Genomic DNA, 18,031 nt, shown 5'->3' with positions numbered 1-18,031 from the left:
GTAAGGCCTCACTATCTTGTCTGTTACCTGGTGCTTTACAGAACTTGATTTCTACTTTGCCTGTTATTTTAAGTCTTTTTTTTTTTTTTAATTTTTTTTCAACGTTTATTTATTTTTGGGACAGAGAGAGACAGAGCATGAACGGGCGAGGGGCAGAAAGAGAGGGAGACACAGAATCGGAAACAGGCTCCAGGCTCCGAGCCATCAGCCCAGAGCCCGACGCGGGGCTCGAACTCACGGACCGGGAGATCGTGACCTGGCCGAAGTCGGACGCTTAACCGACTGCGCCACCCAGGCGCCCTAAGTCTTTTTTTTTTAAGGCAGGGTCATTTCCTAGCCTATCATATTATCATAAATGGAACATCTATATGGATTGTGGAAAATCAATATAGAATAATTATTAATAATACAGACTCTAGAGTCAGACTGTCTGGCTTCACATCATGGATCTAGGCTTTCTCTGTTGCATGATATTGGGCAAGTTACTTCATTGTATTTTACTTTCCTCATCTTTAAACTGAGGAAAGTATTTTCCTCAGAATACAGGTAAAGCATCCGGTACACTTTCTGACTCCTGATTATCAGGTAGTAAGTGTTATCATTGTTATTCCCTCTCTATTAGAATCGGTAAGAGAGAAAAAGTGAGAAATGACAAGAGGAAAGAAGGTGGAGGATAGATAACCTGATATGTGAGGGTAAACTGGGAACAGGAAGTGGGGAAAATGACAAAAACATGGAAAAATAATAAAAAGAGGTTTTATTAAGGAAGTCGTGATGTGTGTCACTCAATATAATTTGCCCTATTCTCATCTCTCAAAAGGTCTTCAGTAAGGACCTACATTAATTTTCAATGTGTTTTCTTTCTTTCTTTCTTTCTTTCTTTCTTTCTTTCTTTCCTTTTCTTTCTTTCTTTCTTTCTTTCTTTCTTTCTTTCTTAATTTCTTTCTTAATTTCTTTCTTAATTTCTTTCTTTCTTGTTGGAAGCAGGATTTGTGTTTCTTTTGTATGTGCTACTGTACCAAGACTGGTTTCTAGGTTGCTTAATCTTATTTCATACTTACCTTACAGGAGTAAGTAATTTCACCACAAAGACTGCTGTGCTTAACAAGCATCTCACTTGCTTTGGTGATCTGTCTGAAACACAGCAGGCACCTAAAAAAAAAAAAAAAAAAAAAAAACCAAAATAAGACAAAGCAACACCAAGACAAGTTGAATAAATAAGTGAATGAAATGCTGGCAAATTCTTAACCAGAAAAGCAAATGTAGGGGCACCTGGGTAGCTCAGTCAGTTAAGCATCCAACTTCAGCTCAGGTCATCTCAGGGCTCATGAGTTTGGGCCCCGCATAGGGCTCTGTGCTGATAGCTCAGAGCCTGGAGCCTGCTTCAGATTCTGTCTCTCTCTCCCTCTGCCCCTTCCCACACCACCCCCCCCCAAATATAAATAAACATTAAAAAAGAGAAAGAAGAAAAAACCTAGAACATCAAACATGGTAAGAAAGATGATGTAAAAATTGGGGCGCCTGGGTGGCGCAGTCGGTTAAGCGTCCGACTTCAGCCAGGTCACAATCTCGCGGTCCGTGAGTTCGAGCCCCGCGTCAGGCTCTGGGCTGATGGCTCAGAGCCTGGAGCCTGGTTCCGATTCTGTGTCTCCCTCTCTCTCTGCCCCTCCCCCGTTCATGCTCTGTCTCTCTCTGTCCCAAAAATAAATAAACGTTGAAAAAAAAAATTTTAAAAAAAAGAAAGATGATGTAAAAATTATAATGATGTTTTACAAGCAGCATTTTCTTGTTACAACAAGTGAAACTGATGAGGGAAACAAGGGCAAGAGAAATGTAGCTTAAATTTCCTTACAGCTTGCAGCCCACTGATACGTGAAACATGCAGAGTGTGATCTTCCTCAAGGAACTCGTGGTTGCCTTAGTGCCTTAGTGTTTACGTTTCATTAAAAGACTAAAGGTAACCTTATCCCAACAGCAGCTAGCCCCTCAAGGTCCTGAAAGCCTTGCTTCCACATTCTTTAGAGACTTACGCTATCATTAACCCCCACTAATTAAAAAGTATATAGTCAGTTACTCCTCACAATCCCAGTACAGCTCTTTTTGCCCATAGGTCCTGTTCCTGTGCTATAATAAAATCACCTTTTTGCACCAAAAACATCTCAAGAATTCTTTCTTAGCATTCACTCTTAAACCCAAAACTCAAATTGCATCAAAACTGCTTAGTACAGGGGTGCCTGGGTGGCCCAGTCGGTTAGGCGTTCAACTTCGGCTCAGGTCATGATCTCGTGGTCCGTGAGTTTGAGCCCCACGTCGGGCTCTGTGCTGACAGCTCAGAGCCTGGAGCCTGCTTCAGATTCTGTGTCTCCCTCTCTCTCTGCCCTTCCCCTGCTCGCACTCTGTCTCTGTATCTCTCAAAAATAAATAAACGTTAAAAAAATTTTAAAAACCTGCTTAGTATAGAACATCGGGAAACTGTAAAGCAGGGTTTCTCCATCTCTTCGCTAGTGACATGTTTCTGGATAATTCTTTGCTAGGTGTGTGTCTGTAGGTATGCATTGTAGGATGTTCAGCAGCAAACCTAGCCTCTACCCACTAGATGTCAGTAGCGTCTCCACCCATGCACCCAGTTGTGACAACCAAAAATATCTCCGGGTATGGCCAAATATCTCCTGAGGGGCAAAATCACTGGAGGCTGAGAAACACTGAAATAGAGGAATTACAAAAACCACCTGCAATCCTCCCATCTAGAAATGTAAACTTTTTGTTTGTATACATAAAAATTACAAAACACAGTCACATTGATCTTATCATTCCATAGCCAGCTTATTTTCCACTCAATAATACAGCATCAACATTTTTGTTATGTAATATTCCTCTACAGCATAAATTTTTTTGGTAGTGCAAGTACTTTATAACAAAATAATCCTAATTCCTCCTTCCTCCCTCCCATCCCTGTGTCAGTGCTGTCCTTCATTTCACTTATACATTAAGCATGTGTGCGTGCACACACACACACACACACACACACACACACACAAATACATTGTTGCTATTATTTTGAACAAAATGTTTATTATTAGATCAATAAAGAATAAGGAAATGTTTTTATTTCACTTTCACTTATTCCTTCTCTAATGTTCTTCCTTTCTTTATGTAGATCCAAATTTCTGACCTGTATCATTTTCCTTCTCTCTGAAGAACTTCTTTTAACAATTTTTTCCAAGGCAGCTCGATCGGCAACAAATTTGCTCAATTTTTATTTACCTAAGAAAGTCTTTATTTCACTTTGCTCTCTTCTTGCTTGTGCAGTCTCTTCACATCTGAAGAGAAGTCAAATGTGATACTTACCCATAGGTAAACTATTCTTTTCCTCTGGCTTCTTCAGGACTTTTTTTCTCTATCTTTGATTTTCTATAGTTTGAGAATGATGTGTAGTTTCTCTGACATCTATCCTGCTTGGTGTTCTCTGAGCTTACTGGGTCTGAGGTTTGACATATAACATTAAACCGGGGGAAATTTTCAGACACTATTGTTCCAAATACTTGCTTCTGTTCCTTTCTTTCCTCTTCAGATGTTCTTTACATGTATACTACACCTTTTGTAGATGTCCTGCAGTTCCTGGATATTCTGTTCTGGTTTTTTTTTTTTTCAGTCTTTGTTTTCTTTGTGTTTTAGTTTTGGAAGTTTTAGTTTTTGAAATATTCTCAAGCTCTCCGAGGAAAGAGATGTCTTTCCTCAGCCACGTCCAGACTACTAATAACGCCATCAAAGGCATTCTTCATTTCTGTTGCAGTGTTCTTTATCTCTACTATCTCTTTTTGGTTTTTACTTAGGACTCTCGTCTCTCTGTTTCCATTGCCCATCCGTTCTTGCGTGTTGTCTCCTTTATCCAGATAAATAAGACCCTTTCCCATATTAACCCTAGTTGTTTTAAATTTGCAGTCTGATAATTCCAACATCCCTGTCATATCCAAGTCTGGTTTTGATGCTTGCTGTGTCTCTTCACACTGTTTTCTGCCCTTTAGTATGTCTTGTAAAGTTTTTCTGGATATTTGGACATGATTTACTAGGTAAAAGAAACTGCCCGGCATTGGTGCCCAGGAAGGTTGCTGCTTGTGGGTTTGTTTCCTTTAGTTGTGATTGTATTTGCCTGCCCCTCTCTAATTCTGGGGGCAGTGATATTCCCGGTGACCTCAGTTCTCTTGCAGGTCTAGGGAAAGTTGATGATTTTCAAGTTTGTTCAGCTTTTACTTGTTAGGATCTACCGCATAATTTTTTAATGGATGCTGGTGTTTATGGACATACTACACTTTTATATAACTAATTCTGTAGTATGGGGAATTTTGATTGTTTCAAATAAGGCTACACTAAATATATTTGATGATTTCCTTGGAACAGATTCTAGTACAACCGCACCTAAAGAGAAAGTATTGAAATTTGGTGTTGTCCACTGGCAGGGTAATGGACTTCAGTGACGTCTTGTCTCGCCCTCACCCACTAAATTCTCTTCACACAAGGACGTCCACACAGTCCATTCCTGAGCAAAGAAAAGTCTATGAACCACCGAGCTCGCCTCCATTTCTTGTCCTTGGCCAACTGCCCGATAGAGGGACGCCTTCTGCTAGGGGCTGGCGAGCCTCCACAAGCAGGGGGCGCTGTAGGATCTACGGTGGCTCAGAAGAAGGAGACGCCGCTCTCCCCCAGAGGACGCTCTGCCCCGCCGGTCCCCGCCCCCTTCGCGGCCGCCGGTTTGGGGAAGTGTTTCTTGGAGACGGCGCACGCCGGCTGCGCCTGCGCGGTTGACGCTGCCAGCGGGCGGGCTGAGGGGGCGGGCTGACGGGCCGCGGCGCTGGCCCGCTGATAGTTCCTGCCGGAGCTGGGTGGTTGTGTCCGCCCGGGGTTCTGTCGCTCCATGGTACGCCCGTGAGGCTGGCTGCCGGCGGCCGTCTCCTCGAAATGGAGCACATCCGTACGACCAAGGTAGTCGGACGCAGAGAGTTGTTCGCCACTGGCCATGGTCTGAGCCGGCAGAGGGACGAGGCGATGGGAGCTCGGCTGGCCCGACCGGGGCTAAGGAGCGGCCGCGCGGGGGCCCGGCCCCAGGCCCGAGGGGCCTGCCCGGGCCTAGTCTGGGAGGGTAGGGGCAGTTTGGGCCGAGGTGGGTGCGGAGGCCTCCTGTACCTACGGGAGTGGCAGTCTCGCTTCAGCCCTGGGTGTCGGGGTCTGGATGATTTGGGCTGCTGGGGGTTAAGTCCCATGAAATCGGTCGCCGCCCTCTAGCGCTACACTCTTTGGGGGGCAGAACTGGGGCTGTTTTAGCTCCAGCTGCTTTCAGCCATTCGCCGCCCATAGACCGGAAAACGGGTGGGTCCTCAAACCAGCATTCCGGTACTGTGTAAGCTTTTCCTTGTTCACGTTGAATTGTCCCATGTCACAGATTCTTGATGGAAGTTTTGGAGACGCTGCGATCAGCGCTCTGCTCCATCTCACTTGCTTGTCTCGGTCTCCAGTCGTTTACATTTGGCATTCCGTCTCTGTGCTTCAAAACTTCATTGTCTTTAGTGTGAATAGTTTAACAGGGGAGTTACGGAGAAGAAAAAAATGGCATCCCATATTTTAAAGTGTCCGGTGAAACTCTTTTTTAGTTGAGCTTATTAAATCCTATGCTTAACATTTGGGTGCGAAAGGCATTTACTTTTAAGAACACACAGTATTCTTTTAATTCCATTACAAATGTTAAAACTGAAGGGAATAGCATCAGAATGTTACCGAATTACGTTACCAGCAATTAAGTTCAGCTTCAGCCTTGGGAGGGAGAAAACAAACCGAGACAAGACTTGAATAACATGATTTGAAGACCTCTGGGCGCCTAACAACACAGGGAAGAGGGACCCACTGTGAATCTTGACTTCGTGTTTTCCTGAAACCATTGTTCAGTTGCCTCACATCCTAAAGTTACCATTCATTTAGAAAAATAGCAGACGTGCGTTATCTTCATTTGTTCCATGGAGAGTTTGAGGTCTGTGCCATTAAAATGTTTCACAAACCTTTGTTAGATGTCACGGATTTTTGTTGGAGCTTGTTTTTGACTGCGCATACTATAGTAAAATTGAAGACGCTAAAAACTAATGCCTTTCAAATTTTTTTTTTTCAACGTTTATTTATTTTTGGGACAGAGAGAGACAGAGCATGAACGGGGGAGGGGCAGAGAGAGAGGGAGTCACAGAGTCGGAAACAGGCTCCAGGCTCTGAGCCGTCAGCCCAGAGCCTGACGCGGGGCTCGAACTCACGGACCGCGAGATCGTGACCTGGCTGAAGTCGGACGCTTAACCGACTGCGCCACCCAGGCGCCCCAAAACTAATGCCTTTCAAAAAAATCTTTTTTTTTTTAATTTTTTTAACGTTTATTTATTTTTGAGACAGAGAGAGACAGAGCATGAACAGGGGAGGGTCAGAGAGAGAGGGAGACACAGAATCCGAAACAGGCTCCAGGCTCTGAGCTGTCAGCACAGAGCCCGACGCGGGGCTCGAACTCAGGGACCGTGAGATCATGACCTGAGCTGAAGTCGGACGCCTAACCGACCGAGCCACCCAGGTGCCCCATAAAAAAAAATCTTTTTTTTTTTTTTAATTTTTTTTTTTCAACGTTTATTTATTTTTGGGACAGAGAGAGACAGAGCATGAACGGGCGAGGGGCAGAGAGAGAGGGAGACACAGAATCGGAAACAGGCTCCAGGCTCTGAGCCATCAGCCCAGAGCCTGACGCGGGGCTCGAACTCACGGACCGCGAGATCGTGACCTGGCTGAAGTCGGACGCTTAACCGACTGCGCCACCCAGGCGCCCCAAAAAAATCTTTTTTTTAAAGAGAAGAATAGTAAAGCAACTCTGTAATTCTTCAAGTTGCTGGTACTTAAAGTTTGAAAACAGAAGGCTAATTAAGTAAATAACCAAACTAATAGAAAATGCAGAGGTGGAAAAGAGGGCTGAGGTATGCATCAGATCAGGTTCTTGTCCTGGCTCCAAAGTTCTGAATGTATATTATATAGTAGCTTTTCACAGTGGGCCTGTGCTGATGGTTTAGCCAGGTCCTCTTACGACTTTTTAAGAAGCAAAATTTAATTTTCTATTAAAATTACTTCTCAAGTTATGCTCTTTTATTACTTTGAATTATTTTTCTAGCATTGGACCACCAGTACTCTGGAGTAATCTTAAGTGGCTATAGACAGACTGTAATTAAACAAATATTTACCAGGTCCCAGTTACGTGCCAGGCATCGTACAGACACCGGTTATGTAGCAGTAAGCACGATAGATTTGGAGCTCGTTCTACATTCTGATCATTGCGTTTACTGTAATATTTTCTTAAATCATGGCTTAGTCTTAAAAGATTGATATGAACATAGCCTATTGCATTATTATACTAGTATGCGTAGCCTTCACTTGGACATGGTAAATTTACTGCAAAAATGATTGTATTTCAAAACTAAAAATGAATTGCTTTAAGTTTACTTAGCTGTTTTGAATTTAGCTGTTTAGTCACTATGATCAAGAACTGATTGTAGTCGTACGTAACGATTGTCTTGTTCTGTGTTGACACCACTGTATTTGGAAAGTAATAATGACCATTTCTTGAGCAACTCTATGTCTCCAGAGCCAACTGTGCGGTATTTCTTTACCGTACTTACAATTTCACAAATATATTTTTTATACAAAATTGTCACTAATTTCTTGAATAACCTTGCCAGTTGGGTACATTATCAACCTTTACAGATGAGGGAATAGACTTGGAGAGTTGAAGTAATCTGCCCAATTATCTAATGAGGCGTAGAGCCAAGATCGAAGCCAAGGCTTGTCTACTTCCAAAGATTACATAATGTTTTTTTCTTCTCTAGTTTTAATCTAATTGTTAAAATGTATTAATATTAAATCAGAAATGAATCTAATAGTAATTCTAAGAGCTTTTTCTTCCCCCAAATCTCTTTTTGACTTAAGTAAATAATATGTGGCATTTTTTTTTGTATAGTGTCATTGTGAGGTTTTTTATTATTATTACTGCTTACTAACCAGAGGCTGAGTACTGATTAAATGGCTTTATACCTATAAAATTCAGGAATATCATCCTATTTTGGTCACATTTGGTTTACGAACTGTACCACTAAAGATGTCAGGTGTGAATTTGAATTTCGGAAAGACCATTTCCAAGCTTATGCCTGTCACTTTGAGCTCTAATTTTGCCATAATGAGATAGTCTTGCCAAGAAACAATGGGAAAGAAGCAGACACACTTCTTTATACAGTCTTTCTCCTTTCCCTGCCAGGCTCCAGTGCTTTGGCTGACATCATCTGTTGATGTCGAATGATATCATGCTGTTTGTGAATGGAACTTTACAGAATGTAATGGAAGAATGTTTTTCCTAAGTTCTGTACGGAAGACTGCTTTCTAGAGTTTACTAAAGATTGGAGTGTCCTATGAAAATCTGACCTCACTAGGATTCAAGTGAATTATTCCAAAAGTAACGCCTAGTTTGTTCTTAGCTTGCTACCCGTTTTGTCATTAGAATGTAAGATCATACACGTATGTATACAAACACATGTTATCAGTTACACAGAGGGAAAGATATGCAAAACTGGGAATGACTAAAAATAAGAACCGATAGTTTGTGGGGAGCACCTGAATGCTTTTCCCCATGTAAAATGCCATTTTGACTCACTAATATTATCCCATTAGACAGGTGGGAAAACCCCAGCCTGCAGAGGATTAAATATCTTGTCCTGACTCAAACAGCTAGCTCTACTAGGTAAGAGGCGGAAACGTGAATCCAGATCTTTCTTTCTTTCTTTTTTTAAAATTTTTAAATATTTATTTATTTTTGAAGGAGAGAGAGAGAGAGACAATGTGAGTGGGGGAGGGGCAGAGAGAGAGGGAGAAACAGAATCCGAATCAGGCTCCAGACCCTGAGCTGTCAGCACAGAGCCTGACTCGGGGCTTGAACTCGCAAACCGCGAGATCATGACCTGAGCGGAAGTCAGACGCTCAACCGACTGGGCCACCCAGGCGCCCCGAATCTAGGTCTTTCTGATACCAGTCCTGTTCTCTTAACCATAACACTCCTCTTCTCCACAGAGTAATGGTCTAATCAAGAGTTTTGAATAGTGAGGTAGGTCAGCATGAGTAGAAATGGAAGGAAAGTAGGGGATGGAGGAGAGGAACTTAGGTGGTCGGGTTGTGTCTAGCAGGTGGCCGATTATGAGGGTCTAGGGTCAGGGGAGAAGTGTGGTTCCGAAGAAGATTTGGGAGTTGTCAGTGTTTAGGTAATCATTGATTTTTTCTTTTATGGATGAGTTTCTGCAAGGAGTACACGTAGAGGCTCTGTGGAGAAGAGTGTGAAGGTTAGAGCCCCGAGAATACTTACAAAGGGGCAAGCAGGAGAAGAGGAGTCAGAGAAAGGGTATTAGGGATAAAATGGGAAGAGGCAAGTCACAGGAAGGGAACAGTTTTCCCTATTCTAATTTCCTTCTTTGCTTCCTCTTCCTCTGCTCTCTCCTTGTCTTTAGGCTTGTATATTTTAGGCACTGGGGAAACGGTGGTCAGTAAATCAGACAAAAGTCCCTGCCGTTATAAAACTCATCTGCTCGCTGGGGAAGACATAACAGTAAACAAGGTTAATAAGTCAAATATGTAACATGGTAGATGATAATAACTGCTGTGGAGAGTGCCAGAGTGGGGTTGGGGGAGGATGGTTGTAAGTAGGGTAGTTAGGGAAGTCTTTACAGAGATAGTGACACTTGAGTAGAGACCTGAAAGTGATGAGGGAGCAAGCCGTCTTCACAGGGACAGGGGTTGGGAAGGGGTGGCTGGAAGAGTCCCAGAAGAGGGAACAACAAGGGCAGAAACCCTGTGCTGGGCATGCCTGCTTAGTACGAACTAGCAAGACCAGTGTGGCTAGAGTAGAGTGAGTGAAGGAGAGAGCACTTGAGTAGATGAAAAGTGGGGCAAAGGGGCAGGTCTTGAAGGCTGATGTGAACTCTTTGCTTTTACTGAGTGAGACAGGAAGCCATTCATGAAAAGTCAGCTGTGTCCAATGCTGCAGAAAAGCAAAGTAAGACAGGATTGAAAAGTGTCCTTGGATTTATAATCGGTCTCGTTGGTGATTTATTCAGCTAGACACTATTGTAGGAACTGGGGGTACACGAACAAAGAAAGATGGCAGTCACTGCCCTCTTGAGGTTCATCTTCCACCTCACAAAGGCAGCTTGACGCTCTTTCTTTTTGAAAGACGTCAGTGCTACGGAGTGTGGATACTAAGAGTCCCAGTGGGTGCCTGGCTATAGGGGTGGCTCACGACAAGTCAGAGAAACCCTGACAGTGCATTTTCTGCTTCAGTAACCTTTGTCAGGGAGTTGTAAAGTACAGCTGTTTGATGCAGAACTTGGAGGGTAGCCATTGGTCCTTTCTTGTCCCAGAGGCCACTTGGCGTCTGGATTTTCTAGACGTGATTCTGAGTATGTGTGATTCCCTGCGTTTTTCCTTTCCAGTTTTGTAATCAGCTGAAATTTGAACTTCCTGTTTAGACCATTAGGGGACCTTTCAGTGCAGGCCCAAAGTTGGCAACAATTCAGCTTACGTGCCCTCAAAGTAATGTGTTGGCGTTTCCCATCCTTACCATAATGACCATACTCTCCAGTTCTGTTCTCCCGGCACCATTTCTTTGTTTATTCTTTTCCCAAAACCTTTTCCTTCTTCCCCACTGTCTTTTTGCGCGTGGTAATACCTATAATTAAAGGATCCTAACACTATTTCTGTAGGGCCTCAGTGCTAGTCAATTGAAAGAGTTGTGGTTCCCTAAATACCTGACTTAAAACGTTTCCAGGAAAACACTGGGAAAGATCTGTCGCAACATCTGTGAAGTACTTTTAGTTCCTTGGTGAAAAAGGGAAATATGAGGCAGCAGTTGGTGTTTAGAAATTGGCTGAGTCTCTGGTTTGAAATTTGTATGCTGATAATTTTAGCGAAGAAAAAGATCTGATTTCCTTCTTTTTTTTTTTTTTTTTTTTACAGTTAACCTTAGGATTTGCAGCAAAGAACAGAATAATTAGTAAATTTTCTCAGAACCTAAAGTTTCTCCGGAACCTAAAGTACTAAATAAACATTTTGGACTAATGTTCAGGTTCATTTTATTATCTGTCACATCCATATAGCGATTGCCATATTGAGGCAGTCATGTAATGATTTTTCTATTATATTTTCTGATGTGAATATAATTTTTCATTTACTAAGGTAAATAATCCTCAATTGAGTCATATATAATCTCTCTTCCCTCAGATTTATATTTCTTTTTATACCTTATCTTAGTGAATGGCAACCGGTCTGACGAGATTAACATCTTCAAGAAGCCTCTATTTCTCTACTTCTCCTTCCTCCTCACCTCAGTTTCGTTATCTCACGATGGGCTTCTTCTTTATCCTGTCTGTTGTGGCTTAATCCAGGACTTACTACGTCTCTCCCAGGCACCCTTAGATCACTTCATTAGCCTCTTACCTGGTTTCCTTCCTCCCATCTCTTCTCTACTCAACATTTTCTCCACGTTGCCATTGGAAAGATCTTAAAAACCGTATCAGATCATGGGCTACGGTGCTTAAAATCCTCCCTTTGTATCCTTTTATCTGTAGCATCACAGATGTTCTACTTTAACGGGAGTTTCTTTTTCATCAAATAAATGTTATGCCCCCCCCTTTTGTGTTCTGTCTCTTCTATTGAGAATTCTGTATTTTCTGTGTATTAGTTAAGAAAATTTTGTTGAGCTTTGCTTTCAATATTATATTAGGAAAACATAGTTTTTTCCAGCTGTAGCACACATTAGAATATTGGGTCGGTGTGCCTCTTCATCCTTTTCTCCATTTGACTTGACATCGTTTTAATATAGAGGACTGTCAGGGCTCAACTTACCTTATCAGCTTACTAACTTAATAACAGTAGTAATTTCTGCAAACATTTGAGCACTTTATTGCTTACTGTTTTTCGAGCAACCTTGGGGTAAAGTACCTACATTTACTATCCAACCTTACTGCAGCGCTCAAGGGAGAGATTATTGTACTTATTTTGCAGATAAAGAAAACGAGGCCCAGACAAATTGACCTTTAGTTGATAGCTGGTAAAATTTTGTTGAATGAGTTAGTAAACTCTTTTTCTTTTTTTTTTTAGTAAACCCTCTTTCTTTATAATGTATATTTATGTTCATGTTCGTCCTATGCTCTTCATAATTTTTTTAATGTTTATTCATTTTGTGAAAGAGAGAGAGTGGGGGAGGTGCAGAGAGAGAGGGAGACACAGAATCTGAAGAAGGCTCCAGGCTCTGATCTGTCAGCACAGAGCCTGACGTGGGGCTCAAACTCATGAACCGAGAGATCATTACCTGAGCTACCGAGGTACCCCTTTTTCTATGTTCTTTAAAGATGTGTGTGTATGCGTGGGGAGGGGGGGAGGGCAGGGGAGTGTATGTACATGCCCATAATGCAGTTACATATTTTAAGGGGCCACAGTTGTAAGAAGCTCTTTTAAAAAGTGGGCGGACTACACGAGATGGGGCCTTAAATATTTGGGAAAAGAGCATAAAGATAGGGAAGGAACCTAGCCTAATGTGAGTTAAGAGCAAGAGGCATTAATTTGGAGTTAAAGTTAGAAGGAATACCTGTTGCGTAAAAATGACCCGGTGAGCTTCATAAAAATACAGATTCTTTAAATACATATATGTGTTTAAAGAATATATGTATGTATTTATACATATGTATTTATATTTATGTATATGTATTTATATTTATATTGGTCTCCATCTTCTGAGATGACTGAATGTAGTTCAGTGGGGCTTGGGATTTATATTTATGTAGAGTTTTAAACAGGTAGGCTTTGGGACTTGTGTGTAGGTAGCCAGAATTAGAGATCTAGTAAATGGAGTTTCAGATAATTTTGGATATAGAAATTAGGGGGAATCAAGAAATAGGCTTGGAGTGTTAGGAAGAGTTTTGTTTGTTTGTTTTTAAGTAGGATCCACGTTCAACACGGAGCCCAACACTGGGCCTGAACTCATGACCCTGAGATCAAGATCTAAGCTGAGATCAAGAGTGGGACACTCAACCGACTGACCCACACAGGTGCCCCAGGAAGAGTATTTGTGACCTGAATTTCTAATCTTGATAGACAGCAGGCCTGAAAGAGCCGTGTAGTGTTACGCAGCTCTAGAAGAAGAGTGGCTTTGTCCTAACTGGGTGACGAGGTGGGAATAGCAGACTGAGAGTCCACACATGTATTTAAAAACAAAAAAAGCTGAACCCTATGAGTAATTTTTCCACTGATTTTAAGTTTGTTCATTTAGTTGTAAACCCCTGAATGTCTACTGTTCACCTACTGTGTAGGGAAAAGGTGGCAGAGAGACCTTAGGGACAGTATAATGTTACAAAGAAGAATTTTATGTAATGAATCTCTTGGATGATTTCAGCAAAAGAGACCACTCGTAAATTGTGGGCACCTTCTCTTTCCCCCCCGTGAGAAATTTCTCTGTGGCTGTTCACTTTCGTTTAACAAACATTTATTGTGTCAAATGTTATACTAGTTGTTAGGTAGTCAGACAAAAATAAGAGACAGTTCTTGGGGTGCCTGGGTGGCTCATACAGTTAAGCGTCCGACTTTGGCTCAAGTTGTAATCTCCTAGTCCACGGGTTCAAGCCCCGCATCAGGCTCTCTGCTGTCAGCGCAGAACCTGCTTCGGATCCTCTGTCCCTCTTTCTCTGCCCCTCCTCCGCTTGTGCTTGATCCCTCTCTCAAAATAAACATTAAAAAAAAAAAACACTTTATTAAAAAAATAAGAGTTCTTGCCCTGGGGTATGTTATAGCTTGAGTGGGAGAGATGGGCACGTGAACAGATGATTTCATTATATTGTAGGAACTACCCTAATAGTAGTGGAAGGTGCAGATTTTTAGAATATGTAGGCCATAAAATTGGTAGGAATTGGTGATTAATTGAACGTTGGGGATCATAGGATGAGTCCCAGATTTCTAATGTGGGTGACTGGATGAGGACGGGTTAATATTCACTCAGTTCAGAAATACAGGATTGGGAACCTATTTGTGAGGGGTGAGGGAAAATCAGTTTCATCTTCACATGCTTAACATAACTCTTTAGACACTCAAGTAGAGCAGTTTAGCATGGTGGGAAGGTGTCCTACTTCAGGAATCAGACTATTCCTGTTCAGTGCTGTTCCGCTTACTAGCCGTTACTTGCTGTGTGGTGTTGGGACATTTAACTTCTCTAAGTCTCATTTTTTGTACAGACACTAATAGTACTTACCACATAGGAATTGTGAAAAGAAATGAAATGATGTATGTGAAGCACTTATCATAGTACTGGCCACATAATAAGACCTCAATACCATGTCAGGAATTATTGTTATTATAGGTATAACAGACGGTGTAAATTCAGAAGAGCTCAGAGTTGGCATTTAGTTTGGGGAATCATTAACGTATAGGCTAACCCAATGACAGTGGACAAGAGCCCCAGGTAGGGGATGGAGGGAAGAGGGTTAACATCCAAATGAAAAGTGGTGTGATTGTTTTGCATGTGGATAATTGTGTGTAGAGAATTCGTGCCTTGTCAAGAAATTATTACAGCTTATGATTGGAGCATAACAAGAAATACTTATGACCTTTTAAAAATCCACAGATTAAAACTCTTCACGTGGACTTAAAAAAGAACTTACTGTTCATTTAAATAAATGGTAATAACAACATCAGCCCCTACTCCCTTTAAACTACTTGCCGATATCCTTTTTTTTTTTTTTTAAATCTTTTCTGAGTAGCGTGTAAGGTGGCACAAATTGTTTGCTTGAGTAGTGTCGACACTTCACAGTCACCTTTATTTCCAGGTATATTCATCAGTTCTCTTTTCTCCAGTGCCATTGGCACTTCGCTTTCCTTGCTTCAGAGATGCGGCAGGTGAGATTTTATACCGGGGTCATTGCTGTTGGTTGGCCGCAGTGCCCTTACAGCCAAGTCCAGCACGGTGGAAGAGGGCTAAACAGTAATTGACCCATTGTTTTAAAAGTGTTTAAATTTAAGTGTGGATTCAAAGTGTGTTGCATAATGAAGTTAGAATTTTATCTAAGGAAGGAGTGGTCCTGAACAAATCTGATCTCCAAGAGAAATCTTCATACGGGTTTATAAGAAGGAGGTTTTCCTATTGTCTTTCGTGAAGGACAAGGAGTATGATGATCTGGCAGTTTTTGCCTGTCAAATCAGCTGTGAGAACTGAGCCATTATTAGATCATAGCTCTATAAGTTTCCAGAAGAAAGACTTAAAACTCAATTCATTGCCTTAATCTTGCAAATAAAATTTTCTATCAAAAACAGGTGCTTTATTTTTACATTTAAATTTTGACTTATTTGGACAGCAACTGTTACGAGTGCAAAACCCTGGAAGGAAATTTCTTTGGGGGAAGCTAATTAGTGTTTTACATGGTAGTTATTACACTGAAGATCATAATTTCATAATGGGGGGCATTTGTTTCTTCAGTTTTAGTAAGGAACAAAATATGTATGGGAAAAGTATAGAATTAATGAGATAACTGTTAGTAATCCGGTTTTGAAGACACACAAGCTAAAGAATTATCCACAGCCTACTCTTATAGCTGCCGATCAAAATTTTAAGTTGGTTATGGTTGTTTTACTTTTTTCCCCCGTCCCCATGAGCAGGCACAGCCATAAATACTGTGTTTTCAAAACAGTATCGTCCTGCACATTCCCGCCAACTCTAACCCCATTCCCCAATGGCAACCCTGCGTGTGCGTGTGCGCACAGGGCATGTGTGGGTGTTTACTATTAATAAAGAACTACTATGAACCTCACTGCCTCATCCATTAGACAACACAGAAGCAGCGTGTGACATAATCCGTGATGGGGCATTCAGAGCAGGGAGGAACTACAAAGCTCAGACATTAATCAATTTTCTGAGAAGGACTCGGGTTAAGAGACTGGGCATCAGTGAGCCTTGAAGAGTGGTTAGCACTTAGCTAAGCAGACGAGACTGTCTTAGAAAGGGAGAACGGTGTGAGGAAAAGCATAGAGGTGGCTACAAAACATGGTCTTGGGTGGAGTGGTGAAGAGAATAGAGAAATTCAGTTGGAGTTTGCAACCATTTAACTGTTTCCTGATTTCATTTTTCTGGTAGTTTACCTCCCTGACCCTAGGTAAATGACCTTTTGTATTTATTACCTAATTTGCCAACATAAAATTTACGGACTCTTGGATATGAAAACTGTTTCTGTTTATACCACATGCTTCCTTTCTGTTCCACTTAGTATCTGCGTTAATATTTTTTTACGGAGTTCCCGTATCGGTTATAATTTTAACTCTAAAAAGTACCCAGGTTACTGATGGTGTACATATTCCCTGAGATACGTGAAATTTAATGTTCAACATTAAATAAACTCGTGTGTTTGAACAGAAGGAGGAAAAAAAATTGGAGCTGATCATTTAAATCCTGGGATAACAAAGAATTTGTGTTACTTGTGAAATGAGAGATAACATCTTTTTTTTTTTTTTTTTTTTTTTAGGTTGAGCAAGTGAAATTACTTGACCGATTCAGTACCAGCAACAAGTCACTAACAGGAACACTCTATCTTACAGCCACACATCTATTATTTATAGACTCTCATCAGAAAGAAACCTGGGTAAGAAGGACATCTGCTGTGCTGCTTACCATACTTATAATAATGGACTTGGCCTATAGCTGTGTTTTATTTTGGTCATGTACAAATAATTTAATCCTTGGTTACCTGTTTTCAACAAAATTCAACTACCTATTCTCTACCCTCCCTCCTAATAAAACAAAGATACCATGTGGAATGTGGAAATTTTTTATAGAATATAGCAAGACTCTTTTTATCTGCATAAATAATTATAAAATACCTACTTGTTCCTTTTAATTTTTAAAAACGTAAATAATACATGCACATGTTTAATAGATCAAATGGCCTATTCCGTGGTATTTTTATACCAAATTGCAATTACAGTGTTTTTTAAGTTGATTGATTATAGATCAAACAATACAGTAATGGGTATTTTATATATATTTCTTCCTGTATATGTGCCAGAGTGTCTCGGAGGTATCTGGCTGAGAGTAAAATTACTGGGTCTAAGATAAGTGCATTATTTTCCTTCGCTAAGTGTGGCACCTCTCCAAAATAGTTGTTTCAGAATATTCTCAGTAGAGTGTGACTCATGGTCTGCCATCATCAGCAACATTGACATTGTCAGCTTTACAATGTTTGCCTCTTTGGTGGATGTGCAATTGTGATTTTAATTTACTGATTATGAGAAAGTTGTCCTTTCAGATATTTTGGCCTTTAGGTTTCCTTTTCTTTTTCTGTTGGGCTGTTTATCCTTTTACTGGCTTTATAAGAATTTTGGTTTTTAATGTTTTGTCAGGTGTGTGTGTCGTAGATAACTTCTCCCAGTGTGTGGCTTGTCTTGTATGTGTATACGTCTTGCAACTAAAGTTTGAAATTTTAATGTATTAGATTTTCGTTGTTTCTTTTATGGTTTATGCTGTCTTGTGACTTAAGGGATTCTATTTTTTTTTTTTTTCTAAAAACTTACATTTTGTGTTTCAAGTATAAGTTGTTAATATATCTGGGAAATATTTTGTGGGCGATATGACTTAGGGATTCATTTTCATGTTCTTTTCATATGGATACTGGCACCATTTACTGATGGTTTCGTTGCATTAATGTGTACTATCAACTGTGATAGATAAAGGGAGGGCCTGCTTTTAGGCTCCCTGTCCTGTTCTTTTGATATATTGCTTCCACTGTACCAGTAGCACATTCCTTGATTGACTCTAGCTTTTTAATACAATCTCTCTTTGATTGTACTCTTGATTTTCCCAGGAAGGCCATCCAGTTGATACGTGATTGCAGTAAGTAAGTCAAGATACTTCCCTGAGATGTTGATCTCGGAGAAGTTGTGTTCCCAAGAGGCACTG

General features: G+C 41.0%; 1 protein-coding gene across 10 annotated transcripts in view; it reads left to right on the top strand.

Moving 5' to 3' along the window:
- Nucleotides 1–4,837: 4,837 nt before the first annotated feature.
- The window catches only part of MTMR6 (myotubularin related protein 6), a 67,903-nt gene continuing 54,709 nt past the window's right edge, over nt 4,838–18,031 (top strand). For 8 of the 10 annotated variants that reach the window (XR_006961811.1, XR_006961810.1, XM_047077892.1 and 5 more), the window contains exons 1-2: nt 4,838–4,980; nt 16,602–16,718. Coding sequence is in view for 7 of the 10 variants with exons in the window: in XM_047077892.1 (XP_046933848.1) it covers nt 4,957–4,980; nt 16,602–16,718 (141 nt within the window). In the remaining 3 variants the exon portion in view is untranslated. Of the gene's footprint in view, nt 4,981–16,601; nt 16,719–18,031 lie in introns of those variants that run through there. The other 2 variants (XM_047077936.1, XM_047077927.1) reach the window with 2 other exon arrangements.

This window comes from Lynx rufus, unplaced genomic scaffold, assembly GCF_022079265.1.
Source record: "Lynx rufus isolate CCGP_SWC_20201006 ecotype Redwood Valley unplaced genomic scaffold, mLynRuf1.p SCAF_1, whole genome shotgun sequence".
Taxonomy (NCBI): domain Eukaryota; kingdom Metazoa; phylum Chordata; class Mammalia; order Carnivora; family Felidae; genus Lynx; species Lynx rufus.
This window is presented reverse-complemented; position numbering and strand designations above follow the sequence as displayed.